This window comes from Salvelinus namaycush, chromosome 8 (assembly GCF_016432855.1).
Source record: "Salvelinus namaycush isolate Seneca chromosome 8, SaNama_1.0, whole genome shotgun sequence".
NCBI lineage: Eukaryota > Metazoa > Chordata > Actinopteri > Salmoniformes > Salmonidae > Salvelinus > Salvelinus namaycush.
In genome coordinates, this window is record NC_052314.1 from 6,774,757 (window position 1) to 6,796,884 (window position 22,128).

The 22,128-nt window shown below is 39.3% G+C and overlaps 1 protein-coding gene across 1 annotated transcript in view; it reads left to right on the plus strand.

Annotated features, from left to right (window-relative positions):
• Window positions 1-22,128, plus strand: part of LOC120051682 (leucine-rich repeat extensin-like protein 2) — a 129,344-nt gene that overhangs the window by 52,194 nt on the left and 55,022 nt on the right. Inside the window, exons 6-8 of the mRNA XM_038998573.1 lie at window positions 4,204-4,302; window positions 20,117-20,188; window positions 20,983-21,045. Of these exons, the coding sequence (XP_038854501.1) occupies window positions 4,204-4,302; window positions 20,117-20,188; window positions 20,983-21,045 (234 nt within the window). The remainder of the gene's footprint in view (window positions 1-4,203; window positions 4,303-20,116; window positions 20,189-20,982; window positions 21,046-22,128) is intronic.

The window sequence follows — 22,128 nt, forward strand, 5'->3', positions numbered from 1 at the left end:
ACTCACCGTGTGTGTACACTCCAGCGTGACACTCCAGCTTGACACTCCAGCTTGACACTCCAGCGTGACACTCCAGCGAGACACTCCAGCGTGACACTCCAGCGTGACACTCCAGCGTGACACTCCAGCGTGACACTCCAGCTTGACACTCCAGCTTCACACTCCAGCTTGACACTCCAGCGTGACACTCCAGCTTCACACTCCAGCGTGACACCCCAGCTTGACACTCCAGCTTGACACTCCAGCGTGACACTCCAGCTTGACACTCCAGCGTGACACTCCAGCGTGACACTCCAGCTTGACACTCCAGCTTGACACTCCAGCTTGACACTCCAGCGAGACACTCCAGCGTGACACTCCAGCGTGACACTCCAGCGTGACACTCCAGCTTGACACTCCAGCGTGACACTCCAGCGTGACACTCCAGCGAGACACTCCAGCGTGACACTCCAGCGAGACACTCCAGCGAGACACTCCAGCTTGACACTCCAGCGTGACACTCCAGCGAGACACTCCAGCGAGACACTCCAGCGAGACACTCCAGCGAGACACTCCAGCGAGACACTCCAGCGTGACACTCCAGCGTGACACTCCAGCGTGACACTCCAGCGAGACACTCTAGCGAGACACTCCAGCGTGACACTCCAGCGTGACACTCCAACGAGACACTCCAACGAGACACTCCAACGAGACACTCCAGCGTGACACTCCAGCGTGACACTCCAGCGAGACACTCCAGCGTGACACTCCAGCGTGACACTCCAGCGTGACACTCCAGTGTGACACTCCAGCGAGACACTCCAGCGAGACACTCCAGCGTGACACTCCAGCGAGACACTCCAGCTTGACACTCCAGCTTGAGTTTTTTCACTCTTGTTTGTTTTGAGCCGTTCTGCTCCCTCTTTCTTTAGATGGGAACGAAGTCTCAGGATTCTGGTGTTTAGCGGAAATGTCACATGGCTAACGTGTCCTGTGCCTACGCCAGGTTAATGTTACTGTGTCTCAGTGTGTAACTAACAATGTTACTGTGTCTCAATGTGTCTTACTCCTAATGTTACTGTGTCTCAGTGTGTCTTACTCCTAATGTTACTGTGTCTCAATGTGTCTTACTCCTAATGTTACTGTGTCTCAATGTGTCTTACTCCTAATGTTACTGTGTCTCAGTGTGTAACTAGCAATGTTACTGTGTCTTAATGTGTAACTAGCAATGTTACTGTGTCTCAATGTGTAACTAGCAATGTTACTGTGTCTCAATGTGTAACTAACAATGTTACTGTGTCTCAATATGTAACTAGCAATGTTACTGTGTCTTAATGTGTCTTACTCCTAATGTTACTGTGTCTCAATGTGTCTTACCCCCAATGTTACTGTGTCTTAATGTGTAACTAGCAATGTTACTGTGTCTCAGTGTGTAACTAACAATGTTACTGTGTCTCAATGTGTAACTAACAATGTTACTGTGTCTCAATATGTAACTAGCAATGTTACTGTGTCTCAATGTGTCTTACTCCTAATGTTACTGTGTCTCAATGTGTCTTACTCCTAATGTTACTGTGTCTCAATGTGTAACTAGCAATGTTACTGTGTCTTAATGTGTAACTAGCAATGTTACTGTGTCTCAATGTGTAACCCCCAATGTTACTGTGTCTCAGTGTGTAACTAACAATGTTACTGTGTCTCAATATGTAACTAACAATGTTACTGTGTCTCAATATGTAACTAACAATGTTACTGTGTCTCAATGTGTCTTACTCCTAATGTTACTGTGTCTCAATATGTAACTAACAATGTTACTGTGTCTCAATGTGTCTTACTCCTAATGTTACTGTGTCTTAATGTGTCTTACTCCTAATGTTACTGTGTCTCAGTGTGTAACTAACAATGTTACTGTGTCTCAATGTGTAACTAACAATGTTACTGTGTCTCAGTGTGTAACTAACAATGTTACTGTGTCTCAATATGTAACTAACAATGTTACTGTGTCTCAATATGTAACTAACAATGTTACTGTGTCTCAATATGTAACTAGCAATGTTACTGTGTCTCAATATGTAACTAACAATGTTACTGTGTCTCAATATGTAACTAGCAATGTTACTGTGTCTTAATGTGTCTTACTCCTAATGTTACTGTGTCTCAATATGTAACTAACAACGTTACTGTGTCTCAATATGTAACTAGCAATGTTACTGTGTCTTAATGTGTAACTAGCAATGTTACTGTGTCTTAATGTGTAACTAACAATGTTACTGTGTCTTAATGTGTCTTACTCCTAATGTTACTGTGTCTCAATGTGTAACCCCCAACGTTACTGTGTCTTAATGTGTAACTAACAACGTTACTGTGTCTTAATGTGTAACTAACAATGTTACTGTGTCTTAATGTGTCTTACTCCTAATGTTACTGTGTCTTAATGTGTAACTAACAACGTTACTGTGTCTTAATGTGTAACTAACAATGTTACTGTGTCTCAATGTGTAACTAACAATGTTACTGTGTCTCAGTGTGTAACTAACAAAATTACTGTGTCTCAATGTGTAACTAACAAAGTTACTGTCTCTCAGTGTGTAACTAACAACGTTACTGTGTCTCAATGTGTAACTAACAGTGTTACTGTGTCTTAATGTGTAACTAGCAATGTTACTGTGTCTCAATGTGTCTTACTCCTAATGTTACTGTGTCTCAATGTGTCTTACTCCCAATGTTACTGTGTCTCAATGTGTAACTAACAATGTTACTGTGTCTCAATGTGTAACTAACAATGTTACTGTGTCTCAATATGTAACTAACAATGTTACTGTGTCTTAATGTGTAACTAGCAATGTTACTGTGTCTCAATGTGTCTTACTCCTAATGTTACTGTGTCTCAATGTGTCTTACTCCCAATGTTACTGTGTCTCAATGTGTAACTAACAATGTTACTGTGTCTCAATGTGTAACTAACAACATTACTGTGTCTCAATGTGTAACTAACAATATTACTGTGTCTCAATGTGTCTTACTCCTAATGTTACTGTGTCTCAATGTGTCTTACTCCCAATGTTACTGTGTCTCAATGTGTCTTACTCCTAATGTTACTGTGTCTCAATGTGTCTTACTCCCAATGTTACTCCCAATGTTACTGTGTCTCAATGTGTCTTACTCCTAATGTTACTGTGTCTCAATGTGTCTTACTCCCAATGTTACTGTGTCTCAATGTGTCTTACTCCTAATGTTACTGTGTCTCAATGTGTCTTACTCCTAATGTTACTGTATCTCAATGTGTCTTACTCCTAATGTTACTGTGTCTCAATGTGTCTTACTCCTAATGTTACTGTGTCTCAATGTGTCTTACTCCTAATGTTACTGTGTCTCAATATGTCTTACTCCTAATGTTACTGTGTCTCAATGTGTCTTACTCCTAATGTTACTGTGTCTCAATGTGTCTTACTCCTAATGTTACTGTGTCTCAATGTGTCTTACTCCCAATGTTACTGTGTCTCAATGTGTCTTACTCCTAATGTTACTGTGTCTCAATGTGTCTTACTCCTAATGTTACTGTGTCTCAATGTGTCTTACTCCTAATGTTACTGTATCTCAATGTGTCTTACTCCTAATGTTACTGTGTCTCAATGTGTCTTACTCCTAATGTTACTGTGTCTCAATGTGTCTTACTCCTAATGTTACTGTGTCTCAATGTGTCTTACTCCTAATGTTACTGTGTCTCAATATGTCTTACTCCTAATGTTACTGTGTCTCAATGTGTCTTACTCCTAATGTTACTGTGTCTCAATGTGTCTTACTCCTAATGTTACTGTGTCTCAATGTGTCTTACTCCTAATGTTACTGTGTCTCAATGTGTCTTACTTCTGATGTTACTGTGTCTTAATGTGTAACTAACAATGTTACTGTGTCTCAATATGTCTTACTCCTAATGTTACTGTGTCTCAATGTGTCTTACTCCTAATGTTACTGTGTCTCAATGTGTCTTATTCCTAATGTTACTGTGTCTCAATGTGTCTTACTCCTAATGTTACTGTGTCTCAATGTGTCTTACTCCTAATGTTACTGTGTCTCAATGTGTCTTACTCCCAATGTTACTGTGTCTCAATGTGTCTTACTCCTAATGTTACTGTGTCTTACTCCTAATGTTACTGTGTCTCACTAAGGGAATAAATGCTATGAGCTGCAGCTGGTGACCATGTTGCTGCTTTTCCGTTACAGGTGGCCATTCCGGTGGTGTCAGTACGGCTGGTGAAGAAGCACAGGACGGCAGGCCTGGTACCCAACGGGTTGGCCATCACCGTGGACACCAGCCAGAAGGTACGCTACAGTACACAACAGTGTAGTACAAAGCAGTACAATGCAATAGGGCTATACCACTCACAGACAGTTAGTACTATATACAGCTAGCATACAGATAGCATACAGATAGCAGACAGCTAACAACCAGGTAGCCAGGCTAGCAACCAGGAAGCGTAGGCTAACAACCAGGTAGCCAGGCTAGCAACCAGGAAGCGTAGGCTAACAACCAGGTAGGCAGGCTAACAAGGAAGCTAGGCTAACAACCAGGTAGCCAGGCTAACAACCAGAAAGCCAGGCTAACAACCAGGTAGCAAGGCTAACAACCAGATAGTCAGGTAGTCAGCCTAATGAAGCTAACAGCCACAACAACATGAAATAGCGTGTTTGAGAACACCTGAACCAAACAGAATGTAACGTAGTCAGCACACGTGGCAACACAGGAGGAGGGTTAATGTCAGTCACAACTTCAAATGAAGCAATCCTCCCGGCGCTCCAAAGGTAGAGAATCCACGCTGACTTTTTGACTGGTTCAGTCAGAGGAAAGTCTGCTAGCGCAGTCACACAGCGGACATACTGTACAGTTGGTTCTCAACAGACACTGCTTTGAGTTGAGAACATACGGCATCAGGTTAAAGGTCAAAGGTCAGATCAACGTTGGCCTTCCAATTCTTCAGAGGTGTTTGAGTAGTCTCCTTGTAAAGGAACAGGGATCAGGCTGTTAGTGTTTAGGTTGGAATGTTAACCCATTGAGTCCCACCACGACGCTGGTGTGATTTGGACTTGTAACGCCCTTTAAACATTGTGTGTTTGAGCTTCAGACAGTTTTTTTATGGCCAATCCGCGTCTGCAATAGCCGTACACCATTTACGGCGATGCGGCCTCTGCAGAAGTCAGAGTTTTCATACTTCTTGCGCTTTGTGGAGCTGTCATACGCATTCAATAAATTGGTCTGAACCACACCCCTCCGTAGTGATTCAGGGCTAATCTCTATAAGCATCCAGCTAATTACAAGCAACTGGCTAAATGAAAAGACAGGACCTTATCTCTACTGAGATGTTGGAGTCCGTTTCCCGGTGCTTGACATAGGAGCTCAGCCAAAATAGCATGAAGTAAAAAGGCTGCATCTCCATCCCGAATCTCCCCATTGCCCCCCCAGCAAAACTAGTCTACATTTAAGGCTATTGTTTATTTGTGTATTTCACACTATGTTGAGGAAAAAATGTAAATAGAGAAACATTAAAAAAGCTATAATTCTTTAATAAAACTATACTAAATATATTCACGTCACCAAATAATTGACTAAAACACACTGTTTTGCAATGAAGGTGTTACGGCTCTCGTTGGTGGTAGGAAGAGTGGACCAAAGCGCAGCGTGGAAAGTGTTCATGATTCTTTTATTTCAAAAACACTCAAACAAAATAACAAACGTGAAAACGAAAGCGCACAGTTCTGTCAGGCAGAAAACACGAAACAGAAAACAAGATCCCACAAAACCCAAAAAGGAAAATGACAACTTATGTATGATCCCGAATCAGAGACAACGATAGACAGCTGCCTCGGGGAAACACACACTCCCATGGGGAAACACACACTCCCAAAAACAAAGAAATAGAAAACATAGACTTTCCCACCCGAGTCACACCCTGACCTAACCAAACATAGAAAATAATAAGGAACTCTAAGGTCAGGGCGTGACAGAAGGTCTACAGTAGCCTCAACAGCACTCTGTACGGTAGCCATGGCTGCACCATGGTGTAGCCGGAGGACAACTAGTTTCCATCCTCCTCTGGGTACACTGACTTCAATACAAAACCTAGGAAGCTCATGTTCTCAGTCCCTTCCATAGACTTCCATAGTAATTATGACAACTTCTGGAGGATGTCCTCCAACCTATCAGAGCTCTTGTCCAACTAGTCAAAGGATCAGAGAATGAATCTAGTACTGAAAGCATAAGCTACAGCTAGCTAGCACTGCACTGCATAAAATGTGGTGAGTAGTTGACTCAAATAGAGAGAAAGACAACAGTTGAACATTTTTGAACAAATACATTTCTTCAAAAATTTATGAACGGTATAAGAGAGAGGGAGAGAACAACATAGAGCTAGCTACATTATATTTTATTCAATTTTTTTCACTTACTTAGCTAGCTAGCCTGCTCAAATACCGGCTCAAACAGAGAGGGATGCTATGTTAGCTAGCTGGCTATGGCTATCCAACACTGGAACTCTTCCAAGTCAAGGTAAGCTTTTGGATTTATGAATTTATTGCCACCAGGGCCCGCCGGTGTAACTGCTAAACTGCTTTCTGACTGTACGGCATGATTGTAGTGGGTTTACTAAAGTGTTAGTTATATTTTCTATGCTGTATGATGTTATCTAATATGGTGACAATGATGTAGGTTGTGTGTAGTGGTTAGCGGTCATGATATGAAGGTTTGGCTTGGAAAGGTTTTTTCGCAGAGTCACAGACAGCTGATGTGTTGTGCACTGAAGTCCACAAGCGAAGGGAAAAGATGAGAGAGGAGGAGAGCGTGTAGATGCGAGAAGGAATTACAATGAGCAAAGTGATCGTGCTGTTTGTATGTGGCTGCTATGAAAGTGAACTGTGTTTGTGTGTGATCAGGGGTGTATTCATCCCACCGATTCTGTTGGAAAACGAACGAAACGGGGATAAACATACCTGAATTTGTCCAATAGAAACTATCGTTTCCAACTGTTGGATTACACCGTAGATCAGCTTGATGTGTCACGCCTGGTCCCACTCCCCCTCTCTGGCGCTCAAGGGCACCAGGCAGCCCATCATTCCGTAAACCTGTCACCATCATTACGCGCATATGCGCAATGTTGGACTCACCAGGACTCCATTACTTTGTTGATTGCTGTCTGCTCCTCAGTTTGTTCCCCGTGTCATCATTAATGTCGTTATGTTTTCCCCTGTCCAGACGCAGTCCTATTTTTTATTTTTATTTTTTTTAAAATTTTATATATTTTTTTTTCATTTTTTTTATAATTTTTTTTAGGGGTGGATCAGCTTAATATTGCGGAAAGAATGTTGCTTCCAATGTAATTGTCTGCATCATTTCCAATCCCCCATATTTTTTGGGGTAAATATATATATCCATACACGTATGCATACATATACACATATATACATACACATACCTATATAGACATACATACTTTTTTAAAGAGTATACCTTTATTATTATTCCCCGCAAACCCTACCACCGATCCCCCAATTGGAGTAAACTGATAAACATTTCTGTTTTTACCTTCAATTTATACATCTTATACACATTTTACAGACACAGTCTACTTTATAATAGTTCTCTCTTGTTTGTTCTTAGTCCTTCCTCTATTTCTGTTGTCCATCCAGTTTGATTTCCACTTGTAACTGTGCTATTTCACAAAGGCTCCGCACCTATACACATTTCACAGATCCCGTATGCCCTACATTGTTTATCTTGTTATTAGTCCCACCCTTCAGCTCCACTCAACCCTTCCCATCTATCTTCCAACATCATCCATTTCGGATTTTTATTTGCCATATATTTTTCAACTGTGCTGTGATGCTTCACAAAAGATTTGAATCTTCCTATTCTCATAGCTTCCACGGATTGTAAATTAAAAATAAACATTTTTGCTAAAATAATTATTATATTATTGATTGATTGACTATGGCTTTTCAAATCCCCCAGTATTGCTATCTGTAGCGTTAGTTCTACGCAAATGTTGCAATTCTTCAACCATTCCTGGACCTGTGACCAAAAACGAGCTACATACGGACAATACCAAAATAAATGATCTAATGACTCTGCCTCCTCACAGCAGAATCTGCAGAGCTGGGAAGATTGTATCCCCCATATATATAACATTCTATTAGTTGCAAGAATTTTGTACAATAATTTAAATTGAAAAATTCGAAGTTTTGAATCCGGCGTTGTTTTGCGTATCAATTCATAAACCATGTGCCATGGAATGGGTACATCGAAAATCTCTTCCCAACTATTTTGCAATTTATATGGCACAGCTGTCAGTTTTTTGGTCCTTAAATTAAATTGGTATATGTTTTTATTTATCACACTTTTCTTTAACCATTTATGTTCTTTAATATAGGGCCGACATACAAGTTCCTTACTTTTTTCCCCTTCTACTTGCCTCTTCCATTTTTGTGGTAATGCTGCAATTAATTGGTTGTAATTTTGGGTAGAGCAGACATTTCCATATGTCTGTGTTAGCTGCATGTGTGACATTACTCCACCAGTCCTATTTATGATATCATTCACAAAAAGTATACCTTTTTTAAACATTTCTTCGATAAATACAGTTTTTTTTATCAATTACTATATTTGAATTTAACCACAATATTTGTTGTACTATTTGTTCCGTCCTTTCAGGTGGATTAAACTGAAATTGCAACCAACTTTCTAAGGCTTGTTTAAAAAATAAAGATATTTTGGAGATTATTTCCTTTTCAAACAACCGAAAGTGAGCAGGTGTAATCTGAATAAAGGGAAAAAGGCCCTTCTTGAACATAGGATGAGACATTCGTACCAATCTACTAGAGAACCAGTTTGGATTTAAGTATAACTTTTGTATGACTGATGCCTTTAGTGAGAGGTCTAATGCTTTAATATTTAATAATTTCTGCCCTCCGAATTCATATTCGTTATATAAATAGGCCCTTTTAATTTTATCTGGCTTGCCGTTCCAAATAAAATTGAATATTTTTTGTTCATATAATTTAAAAAGCAGGTCACTAGGTGTAGGCAAAACCATAAGCAAATAGGTAAACTGTGATATGATTAAAGAGTTAATCAGGGTGATTTTCCCACAAATAGACAGGTATTTTCCTTTCTATTTTTGCTAACTTTCTATAAAAATTTATTGGAGTGAGATCATTTCTTTCTTTTGGGATTTGTATACCGAGTATGTCCACATCTCCGTCAGACCATTTAATTGGTAAACTACATGGCAATGTAAAATGTGTATTTTTTAGTGATCCAATACGTAATATGGTACATTTATCATAATTTGGTTTTAATCCAGAGAGGATAGCAAATGTATCTAGATCCTCTAAGAGGCCGTGGAGAGACTCTAGTTGTGGTTTTAAAAGAAAACATGAATCATCAGCGTACAATGACACCTTAGTTTTTAGGCCCTGGATTTCTAATCCCTTAATATTAATGTTTGATCTAATTTTAACAGCTAACATTTCGATGGCAATAATAAATAGATATGCCGATAGTGGACAACCTTGTTTTACTCCTCTAGATAGTTTAAAACTTTCTGAGATGTAGCCATTATTTACTATTTTACACCTAGGGTTACTATACATAATTTTAACCCATTTTATAAGAGATTCCCCAAAATTGAAATATTCTAGGCATTTATATATAAACTCCAGTCGTACTTTATCAAAAGCCTTTTCAAAATCAGCTATGAAAACCAGGCCTGGTGTCCCGGATATTTCATAGTGTTCTATTGTTTCCAGTACTTGCCTTATATTATCTCCAATGTATCGTCCATGTAAAAAACCTGTCTGATTAGGATGAATAATATCTGACAAAACTTTTTTTATTCTATGCGCCAAGCATTTTGCTAGGATTTTTGCATCACAACACTGAAGTGTAAGAGGTCTCCAATTTTTTAAATGGACTGGATCTTTATATATACCACTTGGGTCCTGTTTCAGTAATAATGATATCACACCTTCTTGTTGCGTGTCTGATAATCTATCATTTATATAGGAGTGGTTAAAACAAGCTAATAATGGTCCTTTGAGTATATCAAAAAAAAAATTGTATACTTCCACTGGTATGCCATCCAGTCCTGGAGTTTTCCCATCCTTAAAGGCCCCAATTGCCTCAAGTAGTTCCTCCTCTGTAATTAGGCCTTTACATGAGTCTTTCTGTACAGATGTTAATTTTACATTATTATTAGGGAAAAAATCCATACAATTAGTTTCAGTTAGTGGAGATGGAGGAGCCTGAAACGAAAACATATTCTTAAAGTACTTTACTTCCTCTTTCAAAATATCATTTGGTGAATCATGCGTGACTCCATCATTTGTAACAAGTTTTAATACGTTTTTTTTGGTAGCATTTCTATATTGAAGATTGAAAAAGAATTTGGTGCATTTTTCCCCATATTCCATCCAGTTCGCTTTATTTTTATAATATATTACACTGGATCTTTCTTGAATAAGTTCCTCCATTTCTTTTTGTTTTTCCTCTAACTTATTCTGTGCCTCTATGGTACCGTTTTTATTGTTATCTAACTGTACTGTTAGTCCTTCAATTTCCTTTGTTAATATGGACTCTTTTGATCTAAATTGCTTTTGTTTTATAGATGAGTACTGAATTGCATGGCCTCTAAAGGCACACTTAAAAGTGTCCCATACAATATGGGGATCTGCTGTACCTATGTTATGTCTAAAAAAGTCAGTTATAAATTCTTCTGTCCTAGTTCTAAACAATTTATCATCTAGTAGGCTTTGATTAAATTTCCAATATCCTCGCCCACGTGGAAATTCTGTAAGAGTAATATATATGCCAATTATGTGATGGTCCGACCGCATTCTGTCCCCTATCAAACACTTTTTAACTTTTGGTGCCAGAGAGAATGATATAAGAAAGTAGTCAAGGCGACTAGCTTGATTAAGCCTCCGCCATGTATATCTCACTAGGTCAGGGTATTTAAGTCTCCATATATCCACTAATTCCAATATATCCATGACATTCCTGATTTCCTTAAGTGCCTGAGGGTGATAGTTTGTAGTGTGATTTCCTTTCCGGTCCATAGAGGTATTTAAGACCGTATTAAAATCTCCCACTATAATAATAGAGTCTAGTGTTGCTTGTAGAGTTGATACATTCTTATATATATTGTCAAAGAAGCTTGGATCATCATTATTCGGACCGTATAGGTTAATAAGCCATATATGTTTATTGTCCAATAACATATTTAAAATAATCCATCTACCTTGAGGATCTGTTTGGACAAGTTGCACATTTGGATCAAAGTTATTATTAATTAAAACCATCACCCCTTTTGAATTTCTTTGCCCATGGGAGAAATATATTTCGCCCCCCCAGTTCTTTTTCCACAAAACTTCATCTAAAACTGTCGAATGGGTTTCCTGTAAACAATAGATATTATAATCCTTCTCTTTTAGCCAGGTAAATACTGATCGTCTTTTCTTATTATCTGCTAAGCCATTACAATTGTAACTGGCTATACTTATTTCACCACTTACCATAATGAGACACACCTTTCAATTATTTTTATCAAAATATATGTTTGTAAACGTCCTATTAAAAAGTAACATAATGATTGAGTGTCTATATAGTTGTACCATGACATTTGCATCTCCACTAAGCAAACCTCCAATTGGTCCCCACTATTCCACCCGCCAAAAGCCCCCATCTCGAGTTGGGTTGTCATCCCAATGCCCGGCAGACCACCCCCGACCCCCCGCATCGCACAGCCCCGGACCGACTGGGATCCATCCTTCGAAAAGTGCACACAGCGCCATCCACCGAACCGAAGCAGATCCATTGCCAAATGCATTTCCATCGCCCTCACCTCGATTTGTATTACATATTGCTGTGGATCATCCTCTATAGTCCCTAACATCTTTTACTTCTTCCTTCGCAACAGTTGTGGGATACACACATACACCCACACACATTCAGCCCTTACCCCCACACAACCATAAGCTCACCCTCTCAACAATTGCACCATCCCAGAGCCCAACTCAAGATGGGTCATGAGTTACAAATGTACTTGCAGTTGCAGCTGCATGAGAAGGCCTGCAAGACCGCGCAAAAAATGAGCATAAATGTAGAGATTTATTTACCATTGTCACATCCTAGATGATGGAGGTCAAATGTACACCTTCTTCCTGAAACACCCACAATACGGTCATCCGTTTTGACCATGTTCCCAAGCATCTCCATGCAGTCCGACTTTGATTTCGTGCCACCAGGGCCACAATAATATACCCCCTCTCTGAATGTCCGAGTGTGACCCCCTCCCCATGGGTTACTGCAGCTAGTGTTGCCAGCACTGCCACTGCCTGGGTGGGGGCACCCCACCGGAATCCCCACCGGCTAGGTACAAGGTCGTCAAGGTTCTCATTAGCAGCTTTGAGAATTTCCTTGTGTAGTATGCTCTCCCTTTAGGGGGCTTTGGCTTTGCAGGACCAACCCTGCCAAGCAGGCTCAGAATCTTGAGGGGGCAGTGCTGCTCTTGGTCTCTGACCTCATTTTGGCTGCATACAGACCGCTTACAGCATGCACATAAAACAGTTAGGGACTTCTCCTTAGTATCTGGGCCTTTCATGTGGGTGTCTAGGGTATAGGGCCATGGACCGTACCATTAAAATAGGATAATAAATAATTAGATATAATTTATTTTAAAAATGTAGTTCCCCATGATAGGACAATAAATAAATAAGACGTATAATTCATTATAAAAGTATATCCATCATCTGAACAACATTGAAAGCCCTCTCATACCCGGCTCACAGCAATACATTGGCTCTGGGATATGCAACCATTTCATTACTCACTCACTCAACTTTCCAAACATAACAAATAAAATAAACACACACCACACCATCCACACATACTGTGCCTTCTGTTTACTTAGTTTTTATCTTTACTATGTAGAAATAGTGCTTGTGTTCAATTAGTTATATGTGAAGATTTATAGAAAAGCTATATTTTGTATTGTATTGTTACAATCAATAACCGGGCTTGAATTGTGTTTATTTTCCTCATCTATGAGAACTTTGTAATTTTTAAAATAACCATGGAGTAGTCTTTGTGTCTCTGAACAACTGGTTATCAATATATAGTTTATCAACGACGAGAGCTACTCGTTTCGCTTTTAATCTATTTTCTTTGAAAATTGGATACAGAACTTTGCGCCGTTCTGCAATTTCCTTCGGAAACTGATCATTCATGCCAATTTTGGTCCCAGCAAGTCTTTTACCCAGGCTTTTAACCATTATTTTATCTTTAAATGAAGCAAATTTGGCAACGATTGGGCGTTCGTACCTCTGCCCTCTCTGTCCGAGGCGGTGTACACGTTCAAGTTGGATCTTGTCGATAACTTCGCGTGGAATCTGAAGCGCTGCAAGAAGGAACTCTCTAACTACAGATTCAGGAACTTCTCCTTCTTTCTCTTGGATATTTGTAAGTACCAAATTCTCTCTCATGGATCTAGTTTGTATGTCCAGTAAGGATTCCTTCAGAACGGTGTTCTCCTTTTTAATTTCATTCATTTCGGTTTCAATCTTATTGACTGTCCCTTTTAGCGCGTGTGTTTCCTTCTCCAATGCCGCAGCTTTTTCATCACTCATCTCTAGGCTTGCCTTCAACTCTTTTATATCCTTACTAACTAATTCAAGTATACCCAGTTTGTCATTTATTGATTTTAACAGATCGGTTTCGACCTTTACCATTGCCGGTGGTGAGAATATTAAATCATCAGTGTCTGTTGAAGAGTCACGTTTTCGTTTTTGAATCGGTTCCCCTGTCTTACTCTCCGTCATGTTTGGGTGTTGCTTGTTTTCGTAATATTTGTCGATAAATGTCTCTAGTCTTAGGATTTGTTTTGTGTTATTATCCAGATTGAAGGTTATCACCCACCAGATTATTTAGTGCTAATATTTTAGTCTAATTTAGCAGATATTTCGAATATTATGTTTTATCTTGAGGTGCTCTACATAACTTCGTTCAGTCCGCCATTACCTTTACGTTACCTTTACGTCCGCCGACCCCTGTCCTTGTTTGTTTCTTGTCTGTTATCCATTAAATGTTCACTCCCTGTACTTGCTTCTCGTTTCCCAGCGTCAGTCCTTACGAGATGAAGGCAAGAGTGTGCAAGGCGGTATTGAATGTGTCACTGTCTTTCCCCTTGATTACAAAAAAATATTTCAACTTGTGCACCTACGTTGTAAACTTTAATTCAAAGCTAAGTTGTAGCAACCTCATGATGGGTGAAGGGAACTTTGAGTATCATGTAGTAGCCTAAATATATCCATGTTACAAGGAAAACTGGTGGAATGGAATATGAATGACAGTCATCCAATGTGCCTTAATAGAAATAAGGCCAAGCTCATAAAAAAAAAAAGATTGTCATCCCATAAAAAAAATGGTTGCCATCTTAAACAGCACTGACCGCTGGAAATCCCGGATCAAGCATAAATCGGCTTGTACAGGGCTAAGCTAGAGCGGTGTCTGTGAGAGAAGAGCGGATCTTGAAGGGGCACGGGGCCGGGTCTTGTTATAAAAACGTCTGTAGTGTCTGAATGGTTTGAGCACACACGTGTTTTGCTCTATGACACTCACAAGCTACACAAGAGTCACTAAGGGGTTCTTCTACATAGAAGATCATAGTAAATCCCAGGACATAGTGTCTATAATACTGTAAGGGGTTCTTCTACATAGACAATCATATGAAATCCCAGGACATAGTTTCTATAATACTGTAATAAGCTCACATATTTGCGGTCACAAACTCCAAACTCCACAGAGTTGTCACTGACTAGTTGGATATTCATTTCCCACTGAGCAAACCATTTCTGTACTTACAGCATCCATATAAATTCATTTTGATCAGGTTTTTGCTTCGGCAGACCTTATTTTTGTATTGACCTTTGTCAATACAACTCATGAATGCAACTGTTTATGTCAAATTGTTACTTGTAGCCCTGGTTGTCCAGAAAATAAAATGGTAAACCACTTAATTGTGAGGCTAAAATATAAGGGCTGGGCATGCAGATAAATGAAAGTCAGATCAATTAAAAGCCGTTCTTTCCTGGCGTTCCGGACTGATAGGGTTAACTCAATAGGCTGGTCTTGTTCTGGGTCAAACACCTTTATGGGGGTTTATGGACCTTAGTGACAACAGCTAAAGCTCCTGGCTGCCACCTGGCTTTCTTTTGTCTTGGATGAATTGGAGGAGCTGTCACGGCTCCTCCTCTGCAGTGCAGGGGGCGGTTCCTCCTGCAGGCAGAGGAGGGTCGTTAGTGATTGGAGTCACCTGGGCTCTAAGTATTTAAACTGTTTCACTAATCACTGCTCTCTGGCTCTGCTCCTCCAGGTATGCTCATGATTTGTTTGTTCCTTTGTAGTTTTGCATAGTTTTCACTCAGTCATGTTCACACACACTTATTCACGCATCCATGCACTTTACATACACCTTACATTATAATACTTCCACACCTCATTCCTTTTTCTTAGTTTTAAGTTAATAGTTTTGTTTATAATAAAGAACACTTTTAATTGGCCTATACCTGTTGTTCGTGTCCCCTCATTTTTGTCACAGGCTATGAGCCGGGAGACTTGGGTAAATGAATGGGTAACACTTACTATATACACAGTCTTTTATCTATCACAGCTGGATTGGCTGAAACTACTTAGTCAGTCCATGTCATAAAGGTGTCAGTTGGCAAGTGAGAAATCAAACTTTGTTGGTAACCTGTGCATCTTCATATATTCTATAATAGACTATTCAAAGATAGTAGAGTTTAAGTTCTAGACTACTATAGACCTTGAGTTCTAGACTACTATAGACCTTGAGTTCTAGACTACTATAGACATTGAGTTCTAGACTACTATAGAGCTTAAGTTCTAGACTACTATAGAGCTTGAGTTCTGGACTACAATAGAGCTTGAGTTCTAGACTACTATAGAGCTTGAGTTCTAGACTACTGTAGAGCTTAAGTTCTAGACTACTGTAGAGCTTAAGTTCTAGACTACTGTGGAGCTTGAGTTCTAGACTACCGTGGAGCTTAAGTTCTAGACTACTGTAGAGCTTAAGTTATAGACTACAATAGAGCTTATGTTCTAGACTACAATAGAGCTTATGTTCTAGACTACAATAGAGCTTGAGTTCTAGACTACTATAGAGCTTGAGTTCTAGACTACTATAGAGCTTAAGTTCTAGACTACTATAGAGCTTGAGTTCTGGACTACAATAGAGCTTGAGTTCTAGACTACTGTAGAGCTTGAGTTCTAGACTACAATAGAGCTTAAGTTCTAGACTACTGTAGAGCTTAAGTTCTAGACTATGATATAGCTTGAGTTCTAGACTACTATAGAGCTTAAGTTCTAGACTACTATAGAGCTTAAGTTCTAGACTACTGTAGAGCTTGAGTTCTAGACTACAATAGAGCTTGAGTTCTAGACTACTATAGAGCTTGAGTTCTAGACTACTATAGAGCTTGAGTTCTAGACTACAATAGAGCTTAAGTTCTAGACTACTATAGAGCTTGAGTTCTAGACTACTATAGAGCTTAAGTTCTAGACTACTATAGAGCTTGAGTTCTAGACTACTATAGAGCTTGAGTTCTAGACTACTGTAGAGCTTGAGTTCTAGACTACTGTAGAGCTTGAGTTCTAGACTACAATAGAGCTTGAGTTCTAGACTACTGTAGAGCTTGAGTTCTAGACTACTATAGAGCTTGAGTTCTAGACTACTATAGAGCTTGAGTTCTAGACTACTATAGAGCTTGAGTTCTAGACTACTATAGAGCTTGAGTTCTAGACTACTGTAGAGCTTGAGTTCTAGACTACTATAGAGCTTGAGTTCTAGACTACTATAGAGCTTGAGTTCTAGACTACTATAGAGCTTGAGTTCTAGACTACTATAGAGCTTGAGTTCTAGACTACTATAGAGCTTGAGTTCTAGACTACTATAGAGCTTGAGTTCTAGACTACTATAGAGCTTGAGTTCTAGACTACTGTAGAGCTTAAGTTCTAGACTACTGTAGAGCTTGAGTTCTAGACTACAATAGAGCTTAAGTTCTAGACTACTGTAGAGCTTAAGTTCTAGACTATGATATAGCTTGAGTTCTAGACTACTATAGAGCTTAAGTTCTAGACTACTATAGAGCTTAAGTTCTAGACTACTGTAGAGCTTGAGTTCTAGACTACAATAGAGCTTGAGTTCTAGACTACTATAGAGCTTGCGTTCTAGACTACTATAGAGCTTGAGTTCTAGACTACTGTAGAGCTTGAGTTCTAGACTACTGTAGAGCTTGAGTTCTAGACTACTGTAGAGCTTGAGTTCTAGACTACTGTAGAGCTTGAGTTCTAGACTACTATAGAGCTTGAGTTCTAGACTACTGTAGAGCTTGAGTTCTAGACTACTATAGAGCTTGAGTTCTAGACTACTATAGAGCTTGAGTTCTAGACTACTATAGAGCTTGAGTTCTAGACTACTATAGAGCTTGAGTTCTAGACTACTATAGAGCTTGAGTTCTAGACTACTGTAGAGCTTAAGTTCTAGACTACTGTAGAGCTTGAGTTCTAGACTACAATAGAGCTTAAGTTCTAGACTACTGTAGAGCTTAAGTTCTAGACTATGATATAGCTTAAGTTCTAGACTACTGTAGAGCTTGAGTTCTAGACTACAATAGAGCTTGAGTTCTAGACTACTATAGAGCTTGAGTTCTAGACTACTATAGAGCTTGAGTTCTAGACTACTATAGAGCTTGAGTTCTAGACTACAATAGAGCTTAAGTTCTAGACTACTATAGAGCTTGAGTTCTAGACTACTATAGAGCTTAAGTTCTAGATTACTATAGAGCTTGAGTTCTAGACTACTGTAGAGCTTGAGTTCTAGACTACTGTAGAGCTTGAGTTCTAGACTACTGTAGAGCTTGAGTTCTAGACTACTGTAGAGCTTGAGTTCTAGACTACAATAGAGCTTAAGTTCTAGACTACTGTAGAGCTTAAGTTCTAGACTATGATATAGCTTGAGTTCTAGACTACTATAGAGCTTAAGTTCTAGACTACTATAGAGCTTAAGTTCTAGACTACTGTAGAGCTTGAGTTCTAGACTACAATAGAGCTTGAGTTCTAGACTACTATAGAGCTTGAGTTCTAGACTACTGTAGAGCTTGAGTTCTAGACTACTATAGAGCTTGAGTTCTAGACTACAATAGAGCTTAAGTTCTAGACTACTGTAGAGCTTAAGTTCTAGAATATGATATAGCTTAAGTTCTAGACTACTGTAGAGCTTGAGTTCTAGACTACAATAGAGCTTGAGTTCTAGACTACTATAGAGCTTGAGTTCTAGACTACTATAGAGCTTGAGTTCTAGACTACTATAGAGCTTGAGTTCTAGACTACAATAGAGCTTAAGTTCTAGACTACTATAGAGCTTGAGTTCTAGACTACTATAGAGCTTAAGTTCTAGACTACTATAGAGCTTGAGTTCTAGACTACTGTAGAGCTTGAGTTCTAGACTACTGTAGAGCTTGAGTTCTAGACTACTGTAGAGCTTGAGTTCTAGACTACTGTAGAGCTTGAGTTCTAGACTACTGTAGAGCTTGAGTTCTAGACTACTATAGAGCTTGAGTTCTAGACTACTATAGAGCTTGAGTTCTAGACTACTATAGAGCTTGAGTTCTAGACTACTATAGAGCTTGAGTTCTAGACTACTATAGAGCTTGAGTTCTAGACTACTATAGAGCTTGAGTTCTAGACTACTGTAGAGCTTGAGTTCTAGACTACAGTAGAGCTTGAGTTCTAGACTACAATAGAGCTTGAGTTCTAGACTACAATAGAGCTTGAGTTCTAGACTACAATAGAGCTTGAGTTCTAGACTACAATAGAGCTTGAGTTCTAGACTACAATAGAGCTTGAGTTCTAGACTACAATAGAGCTTGAGTTCTAGACTACAGTAGAGCTTGAGTTCTAGACTACTGTAGAGCTTGAGTTCTAGACTACTATAGAGCTTGAGTTCTAGACTACTGTAGAGCTTGAGTTCTAGACTACTGTAGAGCTTGAGTTCTAGACTACAGTAGAGCTTGAGTTCTAAACTACTGTAGAGCTTGAGTTCTAGACTACTGTAGAGCTTGAGTTCTAGACTACTGTAGAGCTTGAGTTCTAGACTACTGTAGAGCTTGAGTTCTAGACTACTGTAGAGCTTGAGTTCTAGACTACTGTAGAGCTTGAGTTCTAGACTACTATAGAGCTTGAGTTCTAGACTACTATAGAGCTTGAGTTCTAGACTACTATAGAGCTTGAGTTCTAGACTACTGTAGAGCTTGAGTTCTAGACTACTGTAGAGCTTGAGTTCTAGACTACTGTAGAGCTTGAGTTCTAGACTACTGTAGAGTTTGAGTTCTAGACTACTGTAGAGTTTGAGTTCTAGACTACTGTAGAGTTTGAGTTCTAGACTACTGTAGAGCTTGAGTTCTAGACTACTGTAGAGCTTGAGTTCTAGACTACTGTAGAGCTTGAGTTCTAGACTACTGTAGAGCTTGAGTTCTAGACTACTGTAGAGCTTGAGTTCTAGACTACTGTAGAGCTTGAGTTCTAGACTACTGTAGAGCTTGAGTTCTAGACTACTGTAGAGCTTGAGTTCTAGACTACTGTAGAGCTTGAGTTCTAGACTACTATAGAGCTTGAGTTCTAGACTACTATAGAGCTTGAGTTCTAGACTACAGTAGAGCTTGAGTTCTAGACTACTGTAGAGCTTGAGTTCTAGACTACAGTAGAGCTTGAGTTCTAGACTACTGTAGAGCTTGAGTTCTAGACTACTATAGAGCTTGCGTTCTAGACTACTATAGAGCTTGCGTTCTAGACTACTATAGAGCTTGCGTTCTAGACTACTATAGAGCTTGCGTTCTAGACTACTATAGAGCTTGAGTTCTAGACTACTATAGAGCTTGAGTTCTAGACTACTATAGAGCTTGAGTTCTAGACTACTATAGAGCTTGAGTTCTAGACTACTATAGAGCTTGAGTTCTAGACTACAATAGAGGTTGAGTTTGTGTTGTTTTTTTAGTGTCTTGTTCTGTCTTGCAGTATGTGTTTGTGTCCTTGCTGTCTCGAGACAGTGTCTACGACGTCCTCAGGAGGATCTGCACACACCTTCAGGTGAGAAATAACCTCCTCACGGTCCACAAGGCTCAAGGTTGTGGGTTCAATTCCCATGTGGGCCACTTTGTAGGAAAGTGTCTGCTACACTAGACATGTTTTGCAATACCGCTCTATGACGAGATACCATTGTTAAATTCATGTAGTGTACTTACAATGTAGTTATGTTTTGGAATGGGTGGCCAGTAATAAACTGGTCCTGAACATCTCTGAAACTAAGAACATTGTATTTGGTACAAATCATTCCCTAAGTTCTAGACCTCAGCTGAATCTGGTAATGAATGGTGTGGCTGTTGAACAAGTTGAGGAGACTAAATTACTTGGTGTTACCTTAGATTGTAAACTGTCATGGTCAAAACATATAGATTCAATGGTTGTAAAGATGGGGAGAGGTCTGTCCAGTATAAAAAATGTGCAAAAGTAGCAAATCAGAAAGTGGACAAATACTTTTTCACAGCACTGCATGTAACTGATAGATACACACACACACACACACACACACACACACACACACACACACACACACACACACACACTACATGTTAACGTTTTACATGTATGTCAATTTTAAAGTCTTTTGTCTGTATTGTCTTTTTCGGTATGTCTCGGACCCCAGTAAGACTAGCTGTCTCCATTGGCGTCGACTAATGTGGATCCAAATCAATAGAGAACCAATGTAATAATATAATATATGACGTTTAGCAGAGTTTTTTTGAATACAAAGCGATTGACAGTCTTACGTGCGTACATTTACATTAAGTGTAGTTACAGTGTACCCTTATTTTCCTCCATAGGTGAATGGGAAGAAAAGCCTTAGCCTGAAGCAGTACTTGGAGGAGCCTAGCTTACTATCTATGGTAAGCCCAGCCTCTACACTACACTACACCACACTAAACTACACCACACTACTCTACTCTACACTACACTACACTACTCTACACTACTCTACTCTACTCTACCATACTCTACTATAGTATACACTTCCATACTATAGTCCACACTACTATACTCTACACTACTGTACACTACTATACTATAGTCTACACTACCATACTCTACGCTATACTGCTATACTCTACTCTACTCTACTCTACTCTACTCTACTCTACTCTACTCTATACTGCTATACTCTACTCTACTCTACTCTACTCTATACTGCTATACTCTACTCTACTCTACTCTACTCTACTCTATACTGCTCTACTCTACTCTACTCTACTCTACTCTACTCTACTCTACTCTACGCTATACTACTATACTCTACACCACTATACTATAGTCTACACCACTATACTCTACGCTATACTACTATACTCTACACCACTATACTATAGTCTACACAACTATACTCTACACTACTATACTCTACACCACTATACTATAGTCTACACTACCATACTCTACACCACTATACTATAGTCTACACCACTATACTATACTCTACACCACTATACTATAGTCTACACCACTATACTATACTCTACACCACTATACTATAGTCTACACAACCATACTCTACGCTATACTACTATACTCTACACCACTATACTATAGTCTACACCACTATACTATAGTCTACACCACTATACTATAGTCTACACCACTATACTATAGTCTACACTACTATACTATAGTCTACACCACTATACCATACTCTACACCACTATACTATAGTCTACACCACTATACTATAGTCTACACCACTATACTATAGTCTACACCACTATACTATAGTCTACACCACTATACTATAGTCTACACCACTATACTATAGTCTACACCACTATACCATACTCTACACCACTATACTATAGTCTACACCACTATACTATAGTCTACACCACTATACTATAGTCTACACCACTATACTATAGTCTACACCACTATACTATAGTCTACACCACTATACTATAGTCTACACCACTATACCATACTCTACA